Source organism: Anser anser (assembly GCF_964211835.1).
Source record: "Anser anser genome assembly, chromosome: 3".
NCBI lineage: Eukaryota > Metazoa > Chordata > Aves > Anseriformes > Anatidae > Anser > Anser anser.
Window position 1 is genome coordinate 88,043,943 of NC_139722.1, and position 25,165 is coordinate 88,069,107.

At 35.7% G+C, this 25,165-nt stretch overlaps 1 protein-coding gene across 7 annotated transcripts in view; it reads left to right on the forward strand.

Moving 5' to 3' along the window:
- Window positions 1-25,165, forward strand: part of BIRC6 (baculoviral IAP repeat containing 6) — a 178,948-nt gene that overhangs the window by 76,053 nt on the left and 77,730 nt on the right. For all 7 annotated transcript variants that reach the window (XM_083829054.1, XM_083829056.1, XM_083829059.1 and 4 more), the window contains 17 exons: window positions 1,181-1,364; window positions 1,791-1,946; window positions 2,307-2,440; window positions 3,700-3,853; window positions 4,516-4,632; window positions 5,418-5,572; window positions 6,753-6,879; window positions 7,688-7,798; window positions 11,953-12,086; window positions 13,147-13,274; window positions 15,913-16,475; window positions 18,419-18,594; window positions 19,105-19,201; window positions 19,383-19,577; window positions 21,389-21,589; window positions 22,232-22,511; window positions 24,886-25,142. In XM_083829054.1, coding sequence (XP_083685180.1) covers window positions 1,181-1,364; window positions 1,791-1,946; window positions 2,307-2,440; window positions 3,700-3,853; window positions 4,516-4,632; window positions 5,418-5,572; window positions 6,753-6,879; window positions 7,688-7,798; window positions 11,953-12,086; window positions 13,147-13,274; window positions 15,913-16,475; window positions 18,419-18,594; window positions 19,105-19,201; window positions 19,383-19,577; window positions 21,389-21,589; window positions 22,232-22,511; window positions 24,886-25,142 — 3,169 coding nt within the window. The remainder of the gene's footprint in view (window positions 1-1,180; window positions 1,365-1,790; window positions 1,947-2,306; window positions 2,441-3,699; window positions 3,854-4,515; window positions 4,633-5,417; window positions 5,573-6,752; window positions 6,880-7,687; window positions 7,799-11,952; window positions 12,087-13,146; window positions 13,275-15,912; window positions 16,476-18,418; window positions 18,595-19,104; window positions 19,202-19,382; window positions 19,578-21,388; window positions 21,590-22,231; window positions 22,512-24,885; window positions 25,143-25,165) is intronic.

Genomic DNA, 25,165 nt, shown 5'->3' on the forward strand with positions numbered 1-25,165 from the left:
CTTTGTTTTTTAAGTGTGATTGGAGGTTCCCTTTTCCCAGAGCAGGAGCTATGCCTAACATACTAGGAGCTGTGTGTTTACTCCTTAGTACTGGAAGTGCCAGGCTTCAGAATTGGCCAAATGCACTACAACTGCAAAGGTGTTGCACCAAAGGAAGGAACAACGTTGAAAGGACTTAATAATTCCACTCAGCTCTGTCATCAGTTTGGAGAGTTATTTCTTATAACCCTGTTCAGTACTCTTATAAACTACTATATTTTTGACCATAACCTTTACCAAGAAGATTCTTGGAACTGGTATCTGAAATTAGATAAATACTGCTTATTTTTAAAGTGAAAATGATCTTAAATTGTAGTTATTTCAGACTGCCAGGCAACTTTGCCTAGTTTATTACAGCACTCTGAACTTAATACATTAGTTGTGAATGTGGACTCCCTGACAAGGCAGCTACTGCCTGATTTACTTTGGGCACAGACTTTTTTTTTTTTGGATGTATTATGTCCAAGAAATTTTGAGTTTTATTGTTGTTGTTTGTGTTTTTAATATTGTGGATTTTCTAAAGGCTCAGTGTATAGGATTTTCCTTTATAAAGAAGATTTTATTGTGCTATTTAGTATGCTCTTCAGAACTGTTTTCATGCAGATATGAGTATTTATAGATGATCCATGACCTTACTATGGAACCTTTTTAAATATGCTTGACTCACCTCTTGGCACTTGAACAATGAAGTAGTACTCCAATTCCATTTTTCATTCCAAAATTGCTCAATCTTTGAAGGTTGAGCAAGGCATTTTTAAGGTTATTTAGAGATATTTTTGTAGCTTTACATTGCTACAGAAACAGTCCTGAGATCAATTTTTCAGACTTCTTTAAAAAAAAAAAAAAAAAAAAGTTGTTGAGCTACACAGTGTGGGAGAATCAGGATTACAGTGTTTTACTCTGAGCCAGAAATGATGGCCACTTTCACTGATGGACAGTGAAAATCTCAAGTAATAAAGTGGAGAGGTGAATTTCATGGATGAATTGTGGTCCCTGAGTTCATCATTTGGCAGGAAGACTGGTGCTTTATCAGTTGGAGTGTAGTTGTAGGGATAGTTGAAAATTTTGTCATGATTTTGATTGCTTCGTTCTTGGGATATGGAGGAGAATTGATGTAATTATATTTTCATATTTTTTATAGGTTCTTGCTAGAATTGCAAATGCTACAAGACCAACAATTCATTTATGTGAGATTGTAAATGAAACTCAGTTGGAAAGATTATTGCTGCTTCTCGTTGGAACTGACTTTAACAGGGGAGACATCTCTTGGGGAGGAGCATGGGCTCAGTATTCTCTGACGTGCATGCTGCAGGATATTCTAGCAGGTTTGTTTTAAGTTCATATTCTTCACTATGTAGCTTACATTGGAAATTGATTTTCTTCATTTTTTTTTTATTATTTTGTTAGAATCTGCTGACTCCTAAGATACTGAGGAAAAAAATTATGATTCACAAGCAAATTGAGATGAGATTGTAATAAATAGAGTTTAAAATCTTTTGATTATCACTCAATCCTGAATAAATGACTTCTGCACTGAAAAGTAAAGCATGTGCGTGTATACATTGTATATGTGTATGTGTGTGTCATCCCAATTATTTGAAAATTATCCAGAACTCCTCACTTTTCAAGAATTAGCTCTTGGATAATTTAGTTAGATGAAGAAAAACAGATAGTTGGCCTATATGCAGCGATGTTAATTTGTAATGGGAATGGAGTTTGAAATCGAGTTGTCTGGTTAATGTCATGTATAGGAGAGCTGTTGGCACCTATAGCAGCTGAAGCTATGGAAGAAGGTGCTTTGGGAGAAGATGCTGGAGCTTCAGCTGGGGATTCTGATGACTCTCTTCAGCAATCCACAGTTCAATTAGTGGAAACAATAGATGAACCTTTGACACATGACATCACAGGTACATTAGTCCATAATCTTGAAGTATATATGCATACTGAAAAGTTTTTTGTTGTTGTTTTTTTTAAAAAAAAAAACTTTGCTGTTACTTATCTGTCAAAATATTAGTAAACAATTTTTGATGAAATAATTTCTGAAAACTAAGGCAAAATATGAGCAGTTCTTCAACTAATATCTCTGATCAGTAAAAAGTGGTTGTTATTCTGGTTATTTAAGAAAAGGCAGGTTTGATGTATGCATTAAATTTTTCCACTAAGAGCTAGGAGTATTAAAAGCCTTAGCATTGCCCATAAAGTATATGATATATCCCTGTTTCGTAATTGGTACTTGGTAGTATTAAAACCGTTTTAATCATTCAAAGGTGCTCCACCTCTGTCATCTTTGGAAAAAGATAAAGACATTGACCTTGAATTACTGCAAGACCTGATGGAAGTCGATATTGATCCTCTGGATATAGATTTGGAAAAAGATCCCCTTGCAGCCAAAGTTTTCAAGGTATGATGCACTTGAGTTTTCAGGGTAGCCCTTACATGTGAAATAGTAAAAATCTTTCTCTCTTGAGAAAATCTTTCTCTTCTTCATTTATGATATTTGATCTTCTCAGACCTGTTCTCACCTTTTTATAAAGGCTTAATATTAGAGTGATTGGAAAGAATGTAAGGATTGTGTTTACATCTCAGATATATTCATATCTCTGTTTACCACACAATATTTTCCATGAAGATATCTGTAGAAACAGCATGTTTTGAGTTTAATCATAATTTCATAATAATATGTTGAGCCCTTTCTTTGTGTTGAATAGGATGAAATTCTCATTTGGGGTTTTCCTACCCCCTCAGTATTGACCTTAATTCAAATGAGGCTGAAGGTCTTTCTAAATTGTTTTTCTTTCCACTTGATCAGACAGTACTACATTTTCTTACTTTTTCTATATACTGTTGTGTTCTAGCACTCATTAGCGCTCGCTTAAAGATTTTCTTTCCTTTAAAGATTATTCCACCCACTCCTTTTTTTTTTTGTCTCCCTCCTTTATTGTGCTATAATGGAATTTGGCAGTATTCCCTAGTTCACTTCATCCATGGGTATATTCATGATCTTATTGCCCAATTGTTCTTCAGAATACAGCCAGAAAAACTCTTCTTCATTCTTAATATTTCTTAAAATCTGTCGCTGCTTTGTTGTTTCTATGAACTGGTAATTGATACAGGATCTTCACATTAAAAAGATGCATATACAACATGCTTTCACACACTCTTATTTTACTATTTTTTCTTGTGATCCATGTGCTTTTTTAGTGTCTTTAATTATGACACTTGAGTAGAGATTGTTCAAGTCTTTATTTTACAGAACCCAGTGCAGATAATGACTGAGCCTCACTGAGGCCTCAAGGTAGTTTAATAGTATTGTTATACTTGTAATGTATTCTGTCTTGATAAATAACATCTCAAAATATCTGCGTGAATTCGGAAGTGGAGTATCACAGGATTGTACAAATATGTGAGTAAATCCTGATGATAACATTTTCAAACTGTTTTTCTCAATCTTTGAGACAGCTAAATAAATTGCTGGATTTTTACAATCACTAAGGATACAGTAGGTTGTACTGGAACAAGAAATAAAAATTTTTAAAGTTATTGCATCCAATATTCAGGTTTTTTTTGTAACTACTATGTTTGCATTAATTAAAAAAATATTTCTGTACTTGGGCAGTCTAAAGAGTTGCTGATGTTTTCTTGTTTTGTTTGTTTTTTAAGCCTATAAGCAGTACATGGTATGATTACTGGGGTGCTGATTATGGTACCTACAATTACAATCCTTACATTGGAGGCGTAGGAATTCCAGTTGCAAAACCACCAGTAACTACAGAGAAAAATGGATCACAAACTGTGAGCGTATCAGTCTCTCAAGGTGAGCAATGAACTATTTGAGGTGTCTGTTCTGTTATACTGCGTGCCACCCTTCAGCCTAAAAGAATTAAATTTCCTATATGACACAGTTTTTCTGTGATAACTGAGAAAATATTATGTGAGGTTTTTATTTAAAATACAGCAGAGAATCTTATTTTCTAAAACGTTTGAACATGCCCTTAGGGTCAGTTGAAAATTATTCTTTTATTCTAGGTGCTTACAAATTTTGGAAGCTCTTTTCTAGTTGGCTGATATTTTGTGTAGTTGGCTACATGATGGAATAAATCCATGCCACACTTTTTTTAGGTTCTTGTTTGAGAACAACTTCTTTTCAGAAAAATATAGGCTTAAACGTGTAGATTTAGTTGTGTGTGATATTAAGATGACTGTGAGAGGAAATACATCATGTTTCATGAGAAAATTATGATTTTATTAATTATATACTTCATGTTCATAAGAATCTTACGTTCAGTTCAGAGTGTAAGTTTCTCTGTTCTGCTTGCATCATAGGTAAAAGTGAATCTTCCTATCAGTGATAATGAGATATTATTTTTTCAGGTTAGCTGGACTGTGCATCTGTATTGCTTGCACAGGATATTAGACTCACTAGCTATGCATGTCTTTGATATAATTCAGTTTTACTCTGTTTATTGCCTTGTGTAGCTTTAGATGCACGTCTAGAAGTTGGACTTGAACAGCAGGCTGAGTTGATGCTGAAAATGATGTCCACCCTGGAGGCTGATTCCATTCTGCAAGCATTAACAAACACATCTCCTACATGTAACTATATGTTGTCAAATAATTCTCTTCATACGATAACCATTTGAAATTTGTACTTTTTATTTTTATTTTCTGCAGTCACTTAGCAGCTTAGAAAAAATTGTATTTCACTTGAATTTTCTTCTTAGGCTGAGCTTCAGAAATATTTCTTTATTTGAACTTCTAAATTATGTGGATACGTTACTTAAGATATTTTCTGAAATTGGTCAGATAGGCAGGATTCATTTTACAGTGCATAATAGTACAGTGGAAAAGTTGCTTTCATTTTCTGAGCCAGGTGCAAGTAAACATTGTTTCCTATTTTTATGAAGCTTTATTCTTTGTGAAATGTAAGCTGCTTTGTACTTGTTTCATCTATTCATAGATGGAAGTGAAAATGCTTTCAGTACTTTTCAAGGATTTTGAATTTGACTATGCAGTAAACTTATGTTGTCAAAACACCCATGATGCTGATTAAGTGTTACCAGGAGACTTACAAAACACGCGTTTAGCAAAAACTGATAAAATATGTTTCTTTGGGCTTACTTTTCAAACAGTTTTTGTGAAGATGATGTCTGACATTGAAGTATAGCTTTCATGATAGGGTAGTCAACAGTCCAACTCACATGAACACCACGTGGAAGATGTTCTTGTAAATTATAAAATAAGTGTATTTCCCTTAAGTATAAAATATGAGGAAATAAGCATGAAATTTCATTCATTGACTTGCCCAAAATAATTGCGGGTGCGTACTTTGTTTTATTTATTTATTTATTGGTGGTGTTGTTTTTGTTTGCTTGTTTTAGTAACCCAGTCTCCTAGCGGAACAGATGATTCATTGTTAAGGGGATTGCATACTGCTAACCAAAATGCCCAGTTGATTGTACAGTTGTCATCTATACCCATGCTGAGTGCATGCTTCAACAAACTCTTTTCCATGCTACAAGTCCACCATGTTCAGGTATAGAAGTATGAACTTTAAAATGTTTTGATAATATTTCTCTCTGAATTTGAAACTTGTTTTCTTATATTTCTTATTACTTAGAATGCAACTAACCTGCTAGATTATGTACTTTATTGCTAATGAAGTTGTCTTGGACAGCAGTACTAGTAATGTCATAGATAAGCTGCTGAAAGCTTTTAACAATTAGGGACTTCCTTGTTAGAGTAGAAAAGTAGGAGTCCATTTTTCATATTTAAAAACAAGTTAGTAGGTTCACTAAAGGACGGCGATTACCTTATTGTTAGTGAGGAATGTCACTAAGTGTGCAGTTGTCATTTATGGAGGTTTTCAAAATCTGGATAAGCCCTCATGCAAACCAGTCTGATGTCTTTAGCTGGCCCTTCCTTGAGCACAATATTGTACTGCATAACCTCTAGAGGTCCCTTCTGACCTGAATCATCCTGTGATCCTAAATGTTAAAATGAGATGTGTGCTTTCTGAGAAGTCATTGATTTAATGCTGTTCTTGATAATATACAAGGGAATGCAGTATATTGTATGTAAGTGCTCAGGTACCTACCTACCTGTTTATATTTTAATTGGATGGCTGACTGCATCCCTAAATTGTTCTTTACATACCCTATCCAAAATGCAGTTTGTGAGGTAACGGACCTTGATGTTTCCCCAGAATATCCGAGTAGTTAGTTTCCTCAAGGGAGTTACTCAGAGTAAGCATTTGTGTCTCTCTGATAGTAAAGAAAATTTCCCAATAGTTAAATTGGCTTCTGGGAGTACCTTTTGAATAATTTCAGTTGACTTTTAAATGTCACTTGCCTAAATTGAGGCATCCCAAAAGCTTACGTGCAACCAGTATTTCAGTAGAAAGGTTTTCCAGATAATAAAAAATACACAGATTTTTGAGCAATGTGTACAACTTTGTTTTTTTTAAGAGAAACTTCACTGTATTTTGAAAGTCCATAACAAAAACATAGCAAAATAATTTGCTAGTTATGATGGTTTTTACTTGAATATTTTATTTATCAGAATCTTTAGATCAAGTAATGGAGTGTGTGTTTGTGTTATCAGTGGAACAGGAACAGTTGAAAATGTAGATAAGACTTTTTAAATGAAATTTTTTTTGCTCTGCAGTTCTGTAAAAACACTTGAATTTGGTTTGATTTTTTTTTTCCTTTTTGCAGCTTGAATCCCTCTTACAGTTATGGCTCACATTAAGCCTGAATTCCAGCTCCTCGGGAAGTAAAGATAGCGGCGCTGATATTTTCCTTTATAATGCTAATCGAATACCTGTAATTTCCTTGAATCAAGGTAAAAATACATGAAATAGGGGAAATGTATTTTCAGGAGGTGTGAAATTATTGCCTATTGGTATTCTTGTCAAGATCAGTGACGGAATGATTTCTGTGTTCTTAGTAAAGAATTCCTTGTCTCGTTATCTTCTTGACAGGAAAAATGTGTAGCTAATACACAACTGAGAGATGCTTCCTTGAATTCGAGTAATCTCCTCATAAATTAAATTGTAAAAGTTGTGTGTGTTAATTCAGCGTTACTCTCCAGAAGACTCTTATAAACATAGCTTAGTCTAAGGTGAACTGTGCACGTGTGTGCACTTTTCTGACAAATTTCTTCTCCTGGTACACCATCCTATGAACTGTTTATTATTACTATCAGATTAATATCTGATATTAGGGGTAGGCACGGAGATGCTGTTTTACTTTTTGACATCAGTCTACTGACCTGTCACAAAGACGTCTAATTATTTTTTTATATAAAGTGCTTTATATAGTTTAAAAAAAAAACAACCGTGGTATCTTGTGGTGAGGGTCTAAAACATTAAGGCCTACTATAATGTACCTGTTGAGTACTGTGAAGACCTTTGAAATACAATATTTCTTTACATCATTTTTTCTGAGATGGCAGGGTTTGCCACTGTAGAAAGTTCTGTGGGCCAGTTCCTGTGAAGTGCTGGTGTAAGCTTCTTTTCCTAACTGCTTGGAACAGTAGTTGTCAGAACAAAGTAAATAGAGCAAACAAACAAAAATATAGCAGTCAAAATGAGAAATTTGTTTTAATACCCTGAAAATTAATACTTAGTAAAACATGTTTTTGTTGACAGCTTCAGTAACTAGCTTCCTGTCAGTTCTGGCATGGTATCCTAACACCTTACTCCGGACATGGTGCCTTGTGCTTCATAGCCTAACTCTCATGACAAATATGCAGCTTAATGGTAAGTTGTGGGATTTTTTGTTATTTGTTTTTACAATGTGCAAATGAGTGTTGATTTCCATCTGAAAGATTACCAGAAATTTCCCTTTGTCACAGAAGTACTTTGTCTCTTCCTCAAAGAGTTAATTGAGAGTTTTATCAAGTTGGCTCCATAGACTGCTTGTACCATGAAAAATGAAACCCTAGTGGTAAAAGAAAAGGCTGTTACAATTAAGTTAGCAGTGTCTTCTAAAAAACATTTTTAGGCCTAGCTAAAGATCCTGGGAAGTAGCTTTGTATTGTGGGTAGAGGTAGCAGAGGGTTAGGATTAAGGTAGTGTGAGAAATGTTTGTTTCTCTGATGCAGTAGGAATTTTTTCATAAATACGCAGACTCGAGTCACTGCTTATGTTAAGCTACCTGAAGATAAGCCCATAAAAGCCAGATCTATTCAGAAAGAAATCCATCTATTTCATTTCACTTCCCTATGCACAATAGATTATCTTGCGTTCTCCATATTGCTCCATAACACAGTAGAAATAATCTCCCATTGTGGATGAGATATTGCCACAAGTCAGGTAGAAATTAAAGGATGTTATTTTTGAATGAAGAATTTAAGCTTCTTAATGGCTTACTATCATACGACAGCTGTCATGAGGAATGTGTTTGTGGCCTTGTCATCAAGGATAAAGAAGATACTAAGAATTAAGAACTTGGAGACTGGAATCTCTGAAAACCTTCATAGTAGGCCAAATCAGAGCTCTTTTACATTCTGTTTTCATGCCAAGCATATGCCTAAAGGCAATAATTATAGAAGAAAGAAACCCAGAGTCATCTGAAGATCATACTTTTCTGAAACAATTTGCCATTCTCTGGTGACACAACTAGTTGCAACAGTTTTCCACAAAGCTGCTTCACAAAGCTTTAAATGCTTTTTTAAAAATGCTTTTAAAAGCTTTTTAAAGCTTTGCTCCACAAAGCTTTAAATGCTTAAACACCATTTGAAACCATTGTCTTAGGGGTGCATTTTTTTTCTACAAGTTTCACTCTTTGTCGTTTTTCTGTGATGTTATTTAGAGATCAGTCTCATGAAAATATGCTGAAATTTTTGCTGCTAGGTGAAATGGTGGTGCTGAGGATAGACTAATGGAAAAGACTTCGTTGATATTCACAGAGTCTTTGTATTTGAGAACAGGACGTGGTCTGATTTGTAGAATAACAGTGCCTGTCATGCATGTGTATTGTCAACACCGTGATTGTAACTGTAAGCTATCAATTTCCAAAAATTTTGCTGTGTACACCACTGGTTGTATGTGAACCTCTTCCATGTGGTATGAGACAAGGTCTGTGTTCTGACACTGATAGATAAGCAGCTGCGCATATGTGGGAGCTTCTTAGGCAACTGCCTGAGATCAGTAAGAGATGATCTGAATAAAAAGCTGCTAAGAAGCGACTGCTGTGATTGAACACAGGTGTGAATGTGGTTGTGGATTTTGATGTTTATAAGATTTGGGCCCCAACTGCCTCCTTTTCCTGTACTTACCTATAGAACTAGAAGCTAGGTAAGTTTCAGCACACATCAGATAACTTCTGTGCCAGGATTCCTCAGTAGCTAGTAATTCAAAATAATATTCTATCTTGATGGCACTGAGTTATGGTATTTAAGCAAAGAAATACTCTCTGTCCACTTTGTGACAAAAGAGGGTGGGATCCATCAGAGCATTCTGCTATCAATGACTTTGGTTTCCATGTGCTTTAACTGAAAACAGGGCCTAGCAATAATCAGTCTCTTAAGCCATTAAAGACAGTGCCTTGCAGGAGTTCCCAGCAACTTACAATTCTCAAAAATGTGTTTGCCAGATGAGAGGGGTTTTGGGGTTGTTTTATTTATTTATTTTAGTATAAGCAAACAATTTAGAGAGAGTAGTTTAAAGACATGTTGTTCCTGAGACTGATGAAATATAAGTGACGTCAGCATTCTTTTGAGTAAAACTTCTCTTGTGTCCTCTATAGCTCTGTAATGATTTAAGATATGAAGTGGACTGTCAATTCTGGAGAAGTTCTAGTATTTAAAAACAAACAGGGAAAAAAAAAAAACAGAATAAGTGTGTTGCTTGTCGCACTGGTTGTGGACTTTATAGGTGATTGTCTGAAGGTACCGTTGAACAGTGCAGTAAAGCACAAAATATGTTACTTCTTCAAGTAAAATAAACATTTGGGGAGTTTTTGCACACTTACCTCAAAATAAATTTGGATACGTGGTAGTTTTGGAAATAATAAAATGAAATCTTGCTTCAGACTTATCTTTGAGGCTGTTTCAATGGTGCAGTTACATTGAAACAATGAAAAGTTACAGAAAACAAGCAAACATGTAAGAGGTATGGCCTTAGCAAGTTAGTGTCTTTAGTGACCTGAGTGGCATTTTCATTTTTAAGGTGAACTATTGCAGACTCAGAAATGCCCCCAAAAGCCAACCAACCAAAAAATCCCACTGGCAACCTACATACCTAGTTTTCTTATGGGGAAAATTAGTGTTTTGAGTATTTTACTTCAGTAAGTGTTCAGGGGTGAAGCTTCAGGTGGTGGGGAAAATGAACTTGATCGGTTTACCCAGGCTGGTGTTTCCAGGGCACATCCTGCAATGGAATTCTTCTCTGTGGTTCTGAAAAGTTCAGTTTTTCTTTTAGGGAACCAGTGAAATTATGCACTTGGCTTTTATTTATTTATTTATTTGCACATTTCTCCCTCACCCAAACAAGACCTAGCTTTTCCATTTTTTGCACTGTTTAATGTAAACTAGAGCAGGCTTATTGTCTACAGTACACTGGAACTGTAATGCTTTGGTGTGCTTTATTGCTCTTATTCAATTCCAGCTATTGCCCTTCCATCAGTCAGAGCCATACATACTTACTGTAAGACTAATACTGATAAATCCAATGAGAAATTATTTGTGTAGCTGCACAAGAAATACTTTCAGCATTACTTTTCTACATTCATCTAAAGGAAGAAATTTGTCTGCAATTTGAGAATAAATTGGCATTTGATAAGGGGAAAACTTACTATGAATTATCTTTGTTTTCCACTTCTTCCATCTTCCCATAGGGATTTCTTCTAATAGCAAGTCTCTTTCCAATGCTATTTTTATTTAATTGCTCTGGAAACTTTTCAGCTGAGATGGAAGTAGTCAGGGTTTAAATCTTATTTTGACTGAAATGTTTCTCTCCTAGTTGGTATTTTATTGTTTAATATAAGGAAGTTACGGTGAATACTGAGGACTGATAAACAGAATGACCAGTCAAAGTCTGTATCAGAGCACCATTTTCTCTTGTCTTTCTTTCACATATAGAGTCATTGAATCATTAATGTTGGAAGAGACCTTCAAGCTCATCTGGCCCAACCATCCCCCTACTACCAATGTCACCCACTAAACCATGTCCCTAAGCATCAGGTCCAACCTTTCTTTCAACACCCCCAGGGATGGTGATAGTCAGAGATCACATCTTCAGCATGTAATAACCTGGAGTTTTGTTTAGATAGGTATAACATTATAAGAGCAAGTCTTTTTGTTCAGTAGTTAGCTGTGCTTTTTTCAAGTTGTGTTTTGAGTTGATTTTATGTATCACTACTGAATAAGGCTGCACATTTAATAAAGCTTATTTGTTTGCTCATTGAAGAGTATATTTTAATTCTACATTTGGTTCTCAAAACCCTTATCCTTTAAGCTCCCTGCAGTGTTAGTCCATGATGAGAAGTCTCTGAATGCACCACAGACAACAATACCTTGATTGTTTACAGGATAATAGAACATGTGGTCTCTGCCTGTCAAACTAAGAAACGCACTTAAGCCTTATTAAAGTGGTAGACTAGCAAAGAAAAAAAAGTCAAAATATCTGTAAATATTTTTCCTACAAAATAAAACTCTGCTTTGGGGAATTTTGCTTTAGCGACTTTAGATACTAATGGAATATTTTGGGGGTAGTTATAACTGTAACTTTATTTTTCTAATTAAAAACTCTTTACTCAAAATGGTAGTCCTGAGCAACCAATTTCTGTTAGCTGATTCTACTGTGAATATTTGTGCATAATGCAGTAAGTATAATGGATATACAGTATAAATGTTGGATTTATACCTAATGTTTAAGATGAGAGATTTAATTTTCCAGCTTTTATTTTTAAGCTGGTCCAAGCAGTGCCATTGGAGCTCAGGAAAGTACTGCCCAACTGTTGGTGTCAGATCCAAACCTCATTCATGTGTTAGTGAAATTTCTTTCCGGCACTAATCCTCATGGAACAAATCAACACAGTCCACAGGTAATCACCAATTAAAATAACAGAATAACTCTTCATAGTAGGTTTTGAATACACTTGACATAAATATGTTATTCATAATGTATTATTCTTGGCTTACTTTTGTTTTTTTTTTTTATAGCCTTAGTTGGTTCTTACAAACAACCGTAGGGAAATTCATATCGGTAATCCAGTATGATTAGTAATCTTTCTTTTTTACAACTATATGGACACTTGCTACAGGGAGAGAATGCTATGTGAACATGTTCCATGTTAGGATTTTTAGTAGTATGTGTGGAAAAATGACAAGAGTTAGCTTATATATAAGCTAACAATAAGTTAGCTTACTGAAATCATGTTGGATAGGGATGAAGAAAACAAGGTTAACTTTAAATATCCAGAATTTAAATTCCAGTTTAAATTCCAGATTTAAAAAAAAAAAAAAAAAAAAAAAAAAAAAAAAAAAAAACCTTTCATGCCTCCATTTTATGCCTGTTGCCTGAATTAATGTGGTTTCTACTGTTTCTTCTCTAATTTCAACTAATGGTTTTCTCCTCTTCAGTCTTTGGGATATTTGTGAATGGTGGCAAAAAAAGCCCAAGTTAACTTATTTGTATGTAATATTTGACAGTAGTCCCAAAACCAGTTTACCAGTTTAGGAGACAGAAAACAATTAGAATTTGCAGTCTTTTCCAGGCTGTTCCAGAATTTAAACATTGTGCAGGTCTACCAGTTTAAAGCACATATATGTAAATGTATAGTCTGTGAAAATCTATTCACATTAGCACAGCGATATAGTCTGTTTGAAGCATAGTTTGCATTGCTGAAAAGATAAAATCTCAAGATGCTTAACGAGTTTTAGGCAAAGAACTGAATTATTTGCTTTTTACTCATGGATAATAGTAGAAAACCACATAGTATAAATTGATACAGAATAGTTCTCTTGTGAAAACTCCGTAAAATTTTTCATGAAGCAATACGTAATACTCTTTTGTTCTTAGAAAGTGTTTTTCCTGCTAGGAATAAATGTTCTTGAAGACATTTTCAGTTTTATATATACTTATTAAAATGCTTTTTCCTCTAGGTTGGGCCAACAGCTACGCAAGCTATGCAAGAATTTCTTACTCGATTACAAGTGCACCTTTCTTCAACTTGTCCTCAGATGTTCAGTGAATTTTTATTGAAATTAATACATATACTTTCAACAGAAAGGTAAATCTTAACTTTTTGTTTGTTCTTATACACTCCTTGTCTTTAAAATCTGTGTGTGTGTGAATCACAAGTGAAATGTGTATATTGCCCCTTGTCATACTGGCAAGTTATATATGGATGGAGATGTTTGCAGCATTACCGGTGCATCTAGGCAGTTTCTGGAATGTGGAAGAGCTCACCTGGAATCCACACACAGCGGTCCTTACGTGAGGGACAGTGAATGGAAGCAATAAGCAGTTGGTTGGAGTTTTATAACAGCTAGAGCTAAGATGTAGGCCTTTTTTCCCTGTTACAGTAATCCCTAGAATAAAAGTGCTGTTGATGAGCTTACCCATTAAAAAGAAGAAGTATCCTGAGAGGCCTGAATTAATGAAAAGCTAAGCAAATTATTCTCAGATTGTGAAAATAACATGAACGGCTTTTATAATCATAGGTTCATAAAATGGTTTAGGTTGGAAGGGACCTTAAAGGTCATCTAATTCCAACCCACCTGCCATGGGCCGGGACACCTTCCACTAGACCAGGTTGCTCAAAACTCCAGCCAGCATGAGAGGATTTACCTACCAGTTTTGAAACAATTACAGCATTTCAAACATTATCTCAATCTCTGCTAATGGAGAACAACCCCAGTATCTTGCTGCTCCCTCTGTGTGGATTTTGTAAATACCTGAAGCTGGATTTACACAGGGTGTTCATCTAGGGAAGTCATCTCTCTCTGACTTCTTTTAAGGGCATATCACTAGTTTTCTTTTACTAGCTTCTGAATTTAGGAAGTGGAACTTCTTTTGTACCTTTGGCTCTGAATTGAAGTTCTCTTGCCTCTTTCCTCTGTTTCAGTTTATTTCTTCCACAGGTGGAAGATTTTTTTGACCTGCTTATTGCTGGTAAAAGTACTTCTCTCTCTCTCTCTCTCTTAACCTTGGTGTTTACTTGGGGATATTTCTTAAGCACAATGACATTGCTGTAGGAACAGATCCTTAGGCTGGCCATTTTCATGCCAGATGAGGTTGTTGATGGCGTAACACTGGGGAAGTTAGCACTGCCTTTCTTTTCTCATTTCCTCTTCCTCACAGTGGGAAACCTCCTTTGTCCTACTCTCTTCCTGGATCCTATTGATGTCTCATCTCCCCACTAGTGTAGAGCAGTGCAGCTGGCCAGGAAGGAGAGAAGAGCTTCTGGCTTGTCTTTAACAGCTCTGCTTCTTCAAAGCTCAGTCAATGAGCACAGGACAGTTTTGTATATGACAAAACAGTGGTTATGTTGCAATTGTGTGGTCTGAAGCGTGTTAGGAATTATCATTGATTTTGTTGATGTTCTGCATGTCCCCAGACAAAAGCTTCATCTAATTAGGGAAGAGCTGCTTCTGTTTCTGGCTTCCCAGTAGGTGGCACTTTGGTGTTATCTATCCTTTAATCATACAGAAAACTGTTTCAGCCTTCTCTAAGAAATTTTACCGCAGTAATTTGAATTGGATGGATGGTGTTCACTGGGTTACATTAATGATCTATTACTTAGACAAGAAATACGATAATACAATAATATAATTAATTCAAAGTGAATCTTAAAATGCATGCCTGTGTACCATAATCTACTTGAAATAAGCTGATGACCCCTCTGAAATAGTAGCTTTTGGAATGCGTTAGGGCTTTTTGAGGCAAACCAAAGGTGGGACTCAAAAGTCAAAAAATGAAATAAAAGCACCAAAAAAGGGTTTAGATGATTATTTCTAAGACCTCAGGCAGTTACTGAATTGCACCATATCTGCATGTACCGTGTATAAGATTGATCGTAAAGAAAATATGTTTTACTGTTAGAACTAATTAAATGGCAAATATTTTCTTCAGGGCAGTTTATAGAAAATGTTCTGTACTTAATGTTAAAAGTTACAGTAGGATTGATCAATGTCAAAAGATACAGAGAAGTATTTTAGAAGTTAGTAACCCAACTGCATTTAAAGAATTAGCAGCTTTATTTTAAATATACTGATTCAGAAGACTTATTTTGCAGTCTACCAGTAAATATTTAAAAACAGTTGGGAAAATAAAGAGATCCCTTTATTAATCAACCTACAAGTACCTAACTGTGACAGTTGGAGTGTCTTCTCACGGTTTTACTTGTAGTTACTATTTGGATAACTAAAAACCGACCATTCTTTTCTCTACTATGGGGAAGAAAAGGACAGGAAATAATTCTGAACGGTTTTAGTATTATATGATTTCTTCCTGTGAAGTTTCCATACAAGTACATTTTCACCCACAAAAACTGAATAGGAATGTATTGCAAATCTGTACCCGCACAATTAACCAGTCAATTAAAAAAAAAAAAAAAAAACAAACAAAAAAAACCACAGACTTTTTCAAAGGAGGCTTTCATCTTTAGTGGTATCAAGCAAGTGACATCTTGAAGAGGTTCCACAGGCTGTGTAATGACTGGTATATAAAAAAAGTTAAGAATGCTTGACCTATGTGAAAGATCAGTTGATGCTTCAAGTACAGTTCTGAAAACGGCTTCATTTTTAGTTTGTTGAATGTCTAGTGTGCTTTTCGATTCTTAAAACTTAGGCAAACAAAAATATAAAACTGTTTAACTTGTTGATGTTGAATAATGAAATATATTTCTTTATATTTTTTTCTTTTAGGGGTGCTTTCCAGACAGGCCAGGGGCCCTTGGATGCACAAGTGAAACTCTTGGAATTTACCCTGGAACAGAACTTTGAAGTTGTGTCAGTTAGCACTATTTCTGCAGTAATTGAGTCTATAACGTTCCTTGTGCATCATTACATCACATGTTCGGACAAAGTGATGTCTCGCAGTGGCTCAGACAGCTCTGTGGGTGCTCGAGCATGTTTTGGAGGACTTTTTGCCAATATTATCCGTCCTGGTGATGCCAAAGCAGTCTGTGGAGAAATGACGAGGGACCAACTTATGTTTGATTTGTTAAAGCTGGTGAACATTTTAGTTCAACTGCCACTTACAAGTAACCGAGAATATAGTGCCCGTGTGCCAGTAGCAAGCAGTACTACAGACAGTGTGTCTGATGAAGAAAAGGTTTCAGGAGGCAAAGATGGCAATGGAAGCAATCCTAATGTTCAAGGATCAACTGCGTATGTGGCAGACTTGGTGTTAGCCAACCAACAAATTATGAGCCAGATTTTGTCTGCCCTTGGCCAGTGTAACAGCAGCGCTATGGCAATGATTATTGGTAGGTATTTTGTAACCAAAACAATTTTTGGGGGGTTTATTTGCACAAATCAAACCACTAGATAAGATACCAAAAGAATGATACTGCATGTGCAAAAGCGGAAAAATATTTTGAAGATGGACAGACAAAGATCTTGCACTCCATTTCAGAGACAATAGTTGTAAAATTTTGTATTCTGTATTGTTTCTCTTATTTCAAAGAAGGTATCTCTGTCTTTTCTAAGCGGGTCTCTTTTAAGCAAGTATGAAACTATTTAACCAAAGCTGTTATCTGAAAGCAACATAGTCTTTGGATGAAAATGTGTGAATGCCAGACCAGTGATCTGACATTAGAGAAACAGAGGAAAAAAGTATTAATCTCCAGTAGTCAAATTAAACAGCAGGCTGCATTTTACAAGCCTGAATCGCATTGCTGGAACCTTCCTGAAATTAATTCCAGAACATCTTATCCTTCACTCTGGATAGTTGGTGTCATGTCGCAAATATGCTGTGAATACTGAAAGTAGTTTTGGGAATTGTTGGTTGTTCTGAATATGAGTTTTTGCAGGGGGGAAATTCAAATACTCTCCTCAACTTTGATGTCTTTCTAAACCACGACTTTCTAAATATGTGTCCAGCAAATGTTTTGTACTTTTAAAATTTGGAAAGGTAGTGTTGTTTCAATATGTTTTTCACAGAATTCTGGGTGCTGGGCCAGCTGATCCCTTCAATGGATTGTTTCCCCCAAGGTCTTTTGATACAGGTTATTGCAACTAATGTGTGTGTGTGCATTTTGGGAAGATATAACAAAGCTCTTTGTGATTTTAGTTCCTTCATGAAAAACTGCGTTAACGTCTCTCCAGACAATTTCTCTGAACAAAACATTTTTCCAAGTCTGCTGCCAATGTTATAGATGATCCAAAAATCAGTTATCAGCATTTATTATTTAAACGTGTAATGACTAGTGCAGAATGCTAGCTACCCAGGGAAGATAAACTGGAAGACTTCAGCAAATGTGTGGTGCCTCTGGTGTCAAAATTTCAGCTAATAATGTTGATTTACTGTGCCTGGCAAGCCAGTTGGTCAGGAACCACAATAGCCTCGAGTAATTCACTTGTTGCATGAAGTTAAAACATCTGTTCGTTTACCTTTTGTGACTGACTTGTCTATTCATTTCATTAGGGTTTCATGCTTTGTCATTGACAGACTATGAAAATCACACAAGTTACAGTATTCCCATCCTATTCTACCCTCTCCTTGCTTCAAAATCTTCACAACACCTTAGTTGGCTTCAGCTCTGTCATTTATTTTAAATTCTCTAGACCCTGCAAAGTCTGAGTCTTAACAGGCTTTTCTCTCTGTCTCCGTGCTTCCAGTGCATACCAGTATTTTCTTTCTTGACAACTTATAAGTGATTAAAGTACTATAGCTGTCAATTTTCTTGCCAAAATGTTTCTCTAAGGCACGTTGCAAAGATCACTTAAACACATTCTCAGTGTTACTATCTGTTAGTATAATTCCAGTTCCTGTAAATGGCAGGGAAATGAAATCCATTCCCCCAACTCCAGTCTAAAACCACTTTTAAAAGCTCTTCCAGATTGATGTCATATGCTTTGTGAGACAGTTATATTTACAGAGGTAATCTCTCTTTGGGAGGACTATTCTAGTGCTTTCCTTCCTCCTTTTCAGCAATGTGTAGTCAATACTGCTGAATAAATCCTGAACTGTAACATTGAGAAGGAAAGTTCAAGGAGAGGTATTTCCAATAGAAATACATATATTAAGTGGTCTAGGAATGCTAATAGTAATTTATATGTTCGTGAAAACTAGCCTATTTGTTGTTTTGAAAATCACTGTGAATATTTAACTGAAATGAAATTTAAATGCCTTTAAGGTCTCCTCTGTGCTGTAATAGTATTTTAGGTCTCAGCTTCTAAACATTGAACTGTTTCTGTTTTCACAAAGGTGCGAGTGGCTTACATCTTACTAAACATGAAAACTTTCATGGTGGCTTAGACGCGATATCAGTTGGAGATGGGTTGTTCACTATCCTGACAACACTTAGTAAAAAAGCAACAACGGTGCAAGTGATGCTTCAGCCAATTCTTACTTACATGGCTTGTGGGTACATGGGAAGACAGGTAGGTTTGCCTTATTTTGAAGTGCTTTAAGATAATTATAGGTTACCTGTTGCTATGTAGAAGAAATTTTGGCTTCTTCCAACCTCATGTCACTGCGATGCAGAAGGTAAGAAGGCTTCATCCATCGATCATGGTGGAGGGGGAGAGAAAGAGTTTCTTTAAGGACATTTTGACATTCCTGGCTAAAGGCTTTTGAAGATGACTGTTCCGTTGTGTTTAAGTGGGAAACGCATTTATTGTGTTCGTATTAGTGGGTATTTTAAATGTCCAATATTCTTATTTCCGTTTAACTGCATACCTGGTAGTTTAGTCTTTTCCATATCACAAAGATTTCTCCTTTGCAGGAGTGAACCTTCTGGAGTGTGATATTGCTAGTTTGTGGTAGAAAGTTCATCTGTGGTGGATTTCTTCTCTGGGATTTTTGCCTACTAAAAGGGGAGACTAAGAGTAGCCAAGCGTATTTCATATCATATGAATTCTGTATGAAACTGTGTATTTCGTAACTTCTAGGGTTCTCTTGCCACGTGTCAGTTGTCTGAACCACTGCTCTGGTTCATTTTACGAGTGTTGGACACCAGTGAGGCACTGAAGGCGTTTCATGATATGGGTAAGAATGTCTTTTCTTTGGGTGCATCAAGTGAAAGGTTTATTGTAGATTTTTATGGCACTTAAAGAAGGAATACAGCTGTACATCTGGAGGAGCAAACTTGCTAAATCTGCTTTTGCTTGCTTAGAATCTATTGCAGGCTTCTGAACAGTGTTCCCCCCCCCCCCCGTGTTATACACAGGTGGTGTTCAGCTTATTTGTAACAACATGGTAACGAGCACAAGAGCAATTGTTAACACAGCAAGAAGTATGGTTTCAACTATTATGAAATTCCTTGATTCTGGTCCCACCAAAGCAACAGACAGCAGTTTGAAAGCCAGAGTGCTAGCTTCCGAGCCTGATAATGCAGAGGGAATTCACAATTTTGCACCTTTGGGTAAGTGATACAACCTTCTCTTGCGTTAATATCCAGCGGCCACTTGAATCTTTATTATGTTCTTAACAGAAAGTATTGTGATAATGTTAAATGTTGCAGTACTATTAAACCTTCTAAACAGGGGGGGTACTGGTGTTTCAAGAAGATGTTGAGGGAGTAAACAAATTCTTTGCTTAGTCCTTCCTCCTCTCGATAGGGGAAAGAAGGGAGTGGTCTGTATGTGATGTAGCCACTGCATCAAGGTAGCTCCCTTCCTCCCCTGGGTTATTTGGATACCCAGGTCCAGCCCAGTTTTTGCGGTAGTTGCACTAAGACTCACTGACTTCACTTAACAGGCATCAGGTTTGATCCAGCTTTTACAGAAGTGTTGCAAAGACAGGTGATACAGAATGAGCCTGAGTTAGGTCAAACAGAGTAGCAGATGCTGGAGCACTGGACTACTTCTGCTGATGCTGCTCTCATGCTTGCACCTAATTGCACCGATGGTACTTGCATAAATATTTGTTAGAATTGCAGTGCTGTTTTGGTATGAATACAGTGGCTGCTGCTTTTTGAAATGCATGTGTTTTGAGATGTAGATGCCTTCTAATATTTTACTGAGGCTTTTTATTCCACTACTTGTGTCTTAATGATCCGTGTTGCTGCCCGCTAACCTATTGTAGCCAATGAATGTGTGTATACATATATATTTATTTATATATATATAATATCCAATGTCTCACTGTCAGGAGTGAAGAAAGATTTATTTTATTTTATTTTTAATTTTTGGAAGAACTGTAGGATAAGAGAGAAGTCCCTTCAGTCCTCTCATGCAAATTTAAAAGAATCAAATAAAATAATTTGGCAGAATATGGGACCATTAGAAATCTTCTACTTTGCTATTCACAAATTTTGAAGAGGTAAATCTGATAAACCTGCAAATGTTGGTAGTTAATTCCTTTAAGTAGTAAGAGTCCTAAAGATAGATCACAGTGGTTTCTTGTATGCCTCACCACTAAACTTCCAAAATGCTGCAGTTATTGGTATTCTTCTATGAGTGTATCTATCTTCATACTCTCAACTGAAAGTAAAATATTCTTTTAAATGTACCTTATGATTTTTTTCACTTTCTACACATGGATTCTCATCATGTGGTGTTCTCAGACACAAACTGGATACATTTGGGATAATAGTCTGTCAAAATGTGTACTCCAGGAATTCACCTCCAATAAGCAATTCAGTCATGGGACGAGGCTAGAGCTGCTCTAAAGTAAAACACCCCAAGTGTGTGTAATTAGAACAGCACAGATCTGGTCTTGGTGTGCCATACAACTTGCTGGAAGACATAGCCTATGTCTTTCATTCTTAAATCCTACTAAGGTTTGAAAAACATATAGTTCATGTGGTCATAGGCTTTCGGTTTTGGTGCCTTATTTTAGAAAAAAGGTTTTCATGTTAAACAGAGCTTTTTCAGAAAAATGTTAGCAGACTTCAGTTATAAAGGTATTTGTTACCATTCTAATACTTAAACCTTTAAAACTTTAATTATGTTAACTATGAATTAACAGAGGTCAAGTTCTAAGCATACTGGTCAACCTGCACCTTTTTGTTTCGTTTGTTTTTATAATTAGATCTTGATGGAAAGTTTAGGGTTTTGGTAGCAAATAGCAAAAAGTAAAACACTTAAGCAGCTCTCATTATTGTATTTGGAATGTATGAATAAACTAAAACAGGTGAGATAGAAAAAAGTGTTTTCCACAATTCAGGCCGTAAGTTGATCTAGGTTTTATTAATAAATATTAATAATGTAAATACTGCTGTTTTTTTTGAAGGTTCAATCACCTCAAGCAGCCCCACTGCCCAACCTGCTGAAGTACTGTTACAGGCTACTCCTCCACATAGAAGAGCTCGGTCTGCTGCGTGGTCATACATATTTTTACCTGAGGAAGCTTGGTGTGATCTTACAATTCATCTTCCTGCAGCAGTGCTGCTCAAAGAGATCCATATCCAGCCTCATCTGGCCTCTCTTGCAAGTAAGTAGATTTGCTAACATTGATGCTGGTTGGAGCATTTGAAGGGTAAAATTTAGAAATTACAGAAAACATGTAATCAGAGAAACTAAAACTGATAAATTGTTTGAAGAATGACAATAAAATTAGTTAAAAAGCTTGATAGTTCTGCCTTTCATGAGAATCAAAAGCTCCAATTCTGCTTGATTTCTTACAGCTTAGGATAAGTTTTGTGGCGTTAACATTAAATATGCCATGGAAATTGTCAAATGTCTCAAAACTCTGGAAGAGCATGATGTTGATCAGGAGCCTTCAGGCAAACTGATTTGGCATGGCATTTGGAATAAACCATGAGAGAAGCAGTTTTTCAGCTCTTACTGACATAGCCCAACCAGGGAAAATTTGGTATTTATACTGACAGGACTTGTTTTCATGTTAAAACTTCGGAATGAACTAATATAAACCATTTATCAAAATGCTTATGCATTTTACCATATGTCATCACACAGGACAAATACTCTAATTGCAGTTCTGTAGAGGTGTTTGCCTAAGATCATTTTCATCATCTTGTTCTGTATCTTTAACAGGAATGCATGTTTAATGTTTAAAATTCAAACTACTACCATTTTTTTGAGTAGTATTAAACGTTCTTATCTTACTCTGTAGCTTGCCCTTCATCAGTATCTGTTGAAATAAGTGCAGATGGTGTCAATATGTTACCTTTGTCAACTCCTGTTATCACAAGTGGTCTCACGTATATAAAAATCCAGCTTGTAAAAGCTGAAGTTGCCTCAGCTGTCTGTCTTCGTCTCCATCGTCCACGGGATGCTAGTACGTTAGGCCTCTCTCAAATCAAACTGTTGGGCCTCACAGCTTTTGGAAACACCTCGTCTGCAACAGTCAATAATCCATTCCTTCCCTCTGAGGATCAGGTCTCTAAAACAAGGTAAGCCTCTGGTAGCAGTGGCCTGAGACTGGAGAAACAGTTTGTGGTTTATCTTTATGCTATTCTCTGCTCTGAGTAGCAAACTGTATTCATGAGTAGCTGGTTTTGTATTTTAACATTTAGATTTGAACGTTTAAAGAATTTGTTATAAATATCTTAGATTTCTATTCTGTTGTTTTACAGTAAGCAGTACTTCTCTCTTTTTTTGCAGCATGCTTAATCTGCATGTGTAAAAGGGTGTGTTTCATCCCTGTAATGATGAAAGAATACAAAAGATAGGAAAGCACTCAGTTCTGTTTCTTCAATGTGTAGGCAGTTGGTTCAAAAAATTAACTAACAGCATATTTCCTATCTCTACTGAAGTCAGGAGACTTATATTGTAAGTATTGAAACAGGAATAGAAATAGGGCAGTAAAACGTTTTGTGCAATTCGTATCCAATATTTCTGTTTGCAAACATTGAGAAATATGAACTGAAAGTTGTGATTTTGGCTTATCAGCAAGATTTTTCAAAAGGTTTTACTTGTTTAGGTGGCATCTTGAATTTCTTATCTGTAAAATTAAAGTAAATAAACTTTTAAAGACTGCCTCAAAATCAATATTTGAGTTTTCCAACTTTGAATTTAATTATTTTTGGGTTAATATTTTAGGTTTCTGGGTTCCACTGAAATCTAGCTTACTAAATTGTTAAAAATCATGACTTTGAAATATTTCACCTTTGAACTTTAATGTTTATAAATTTGAAAAGAGAGCATGGGAAAGTTTTTAAAAAATTTTATTCCGTTGGGAAAAATTTTGAGAGAGTAAGAAAATTCAGAGACCATGAACACTATCTGGTGTATATTGGATAAAAGCCATATAACTGAAACTGATCCTTGATCTTGAATAGCAGTGAAACAAATTATTATAGCCAATTATACTATTGTTGTATTTGTACTTCAAAAAAGTTAACTTAGAGTTGCACAAACATAAGCAGTATCTAAAAAAGTGAGTGTACATTGTGAGGGTCCTGAAATTTTTTATCGTGGTTTTCAGCTTACTTTAAGTATCCCAATAAACTAATGTGAGTAATAGGATAGATATATTAAATAAACTTGGATATAATTTTCTTTGAGATATTGTCGGCACTTGCTCATTCCTTAAATGATAAATATTTTGGAATAAATTATTCCTAAAATAAAAGTGTAAACTTCATTTAAGATACATGTACGAGCTTCCCATAGTTAAAAAAAAAAAAAAAAAAAAAAAGGTGGATAAAGTTTGCTGTGAAGATAAGGTGACTTGTTATTTTAGAACTTGTTAGTGAAAAGGTGTCATTTGTTTCATGTGGAACTTAGACTGCAGTCTTGTTCATAATGCTCGTTTAAACAGCACTGTAGTGTATTTTTTTATAAATAAATTCTAACCGATACATTTCTAAATTGATCCAGTTAGAGTAGATTTGTTTTATTATTAAAAGGAATACTGAACAACACAGTTAAAGAATAAGAGAGATGGGAGTGGGAAATGCAATGGTTAACAAATTTTGAATTTCTGCACTTTTTCTGTGCTTCTTATATTAGGTAGGACTCCATACTCACTAAGGTTCACTGTAATTTATTGTAGATATTTATGACTGAAAAGGTGCATGTCTAGCCTTGCCATTGCAAACTTCTAATCCTCTTAAACACTGCTATTTTTAGGGAAGCTATGCAAATGTATAATTCTAATGCCAACTACTACTGCAGGATTTTGACCTTATGAATATTAATAAATCAAATGGTGCCTAAGTGAGGCAATTGGCTTTTTTTAGCTTTCACATTTATATTGTGGTCAGCTCCTTTTAATGTTTAAAAAAAAATAAAAATTGCAAAAGCAAACCAAGAAAAGCCCACACCACTGCTCCAGAGACCCCACAAATCTGAGGTACTAATCGGCTGGCCGTGTTGGAAGAAATATGTAGTTAAATCAAGAAATCCTGAGAAGCTTTAGTAATAAATCCTGCAGGCTGTCTAACTTTTCCTATTATATGTGCAAGTATTGCAGGCTGTAAGGCATGCTTCAAAACTAGAAAAGAATGCATGTGGCCAGAAAGTTTGTTTTTATCCCTCTACACAATATTAGGTTAAAAAATAAATGCATAAAAATACTACCTCTACCCACAAACTCTGTCTTTCTTAAAACCTTAAACCAGTAGTTACAACAGCAATACTAGGGTACGTTACGTTGTACTCTTAGATTCAGTTATTTTAATTTTCTTTTCTCATACGATGTCTGATTGCATCACAGCGGTTTTCTGCAGTACTTGTCATAGAATCTAATGTAGGTAGTTATAGATGAAAAATAAAATAATGAGAAAATGATACATTAGCTCATTTTGCTGTTTTCCTTTTCAGTATTGGATGGTTAAGATTATTACACCACTGCCTCACTCACATAAGTGATTTAGAAGGAATGATGGCTAGTGCTGCAGCACCCACTGCTAATCTGTTGCAGACCTGTGCTGCGTTACTGATGTCACCGTACTGTGGTATGCATTCTCCAAACATTGAGGCTGTGCTTGTAAAAATTGGGCTGCAGTCCACCAGAATAGGCCTCAAATTGATTGACATTCTTCTAAGAAACTGCTCGGCATCAGGGAGTGATCCTGCAGGTGAGTGCAATGTCTGTCTTTTC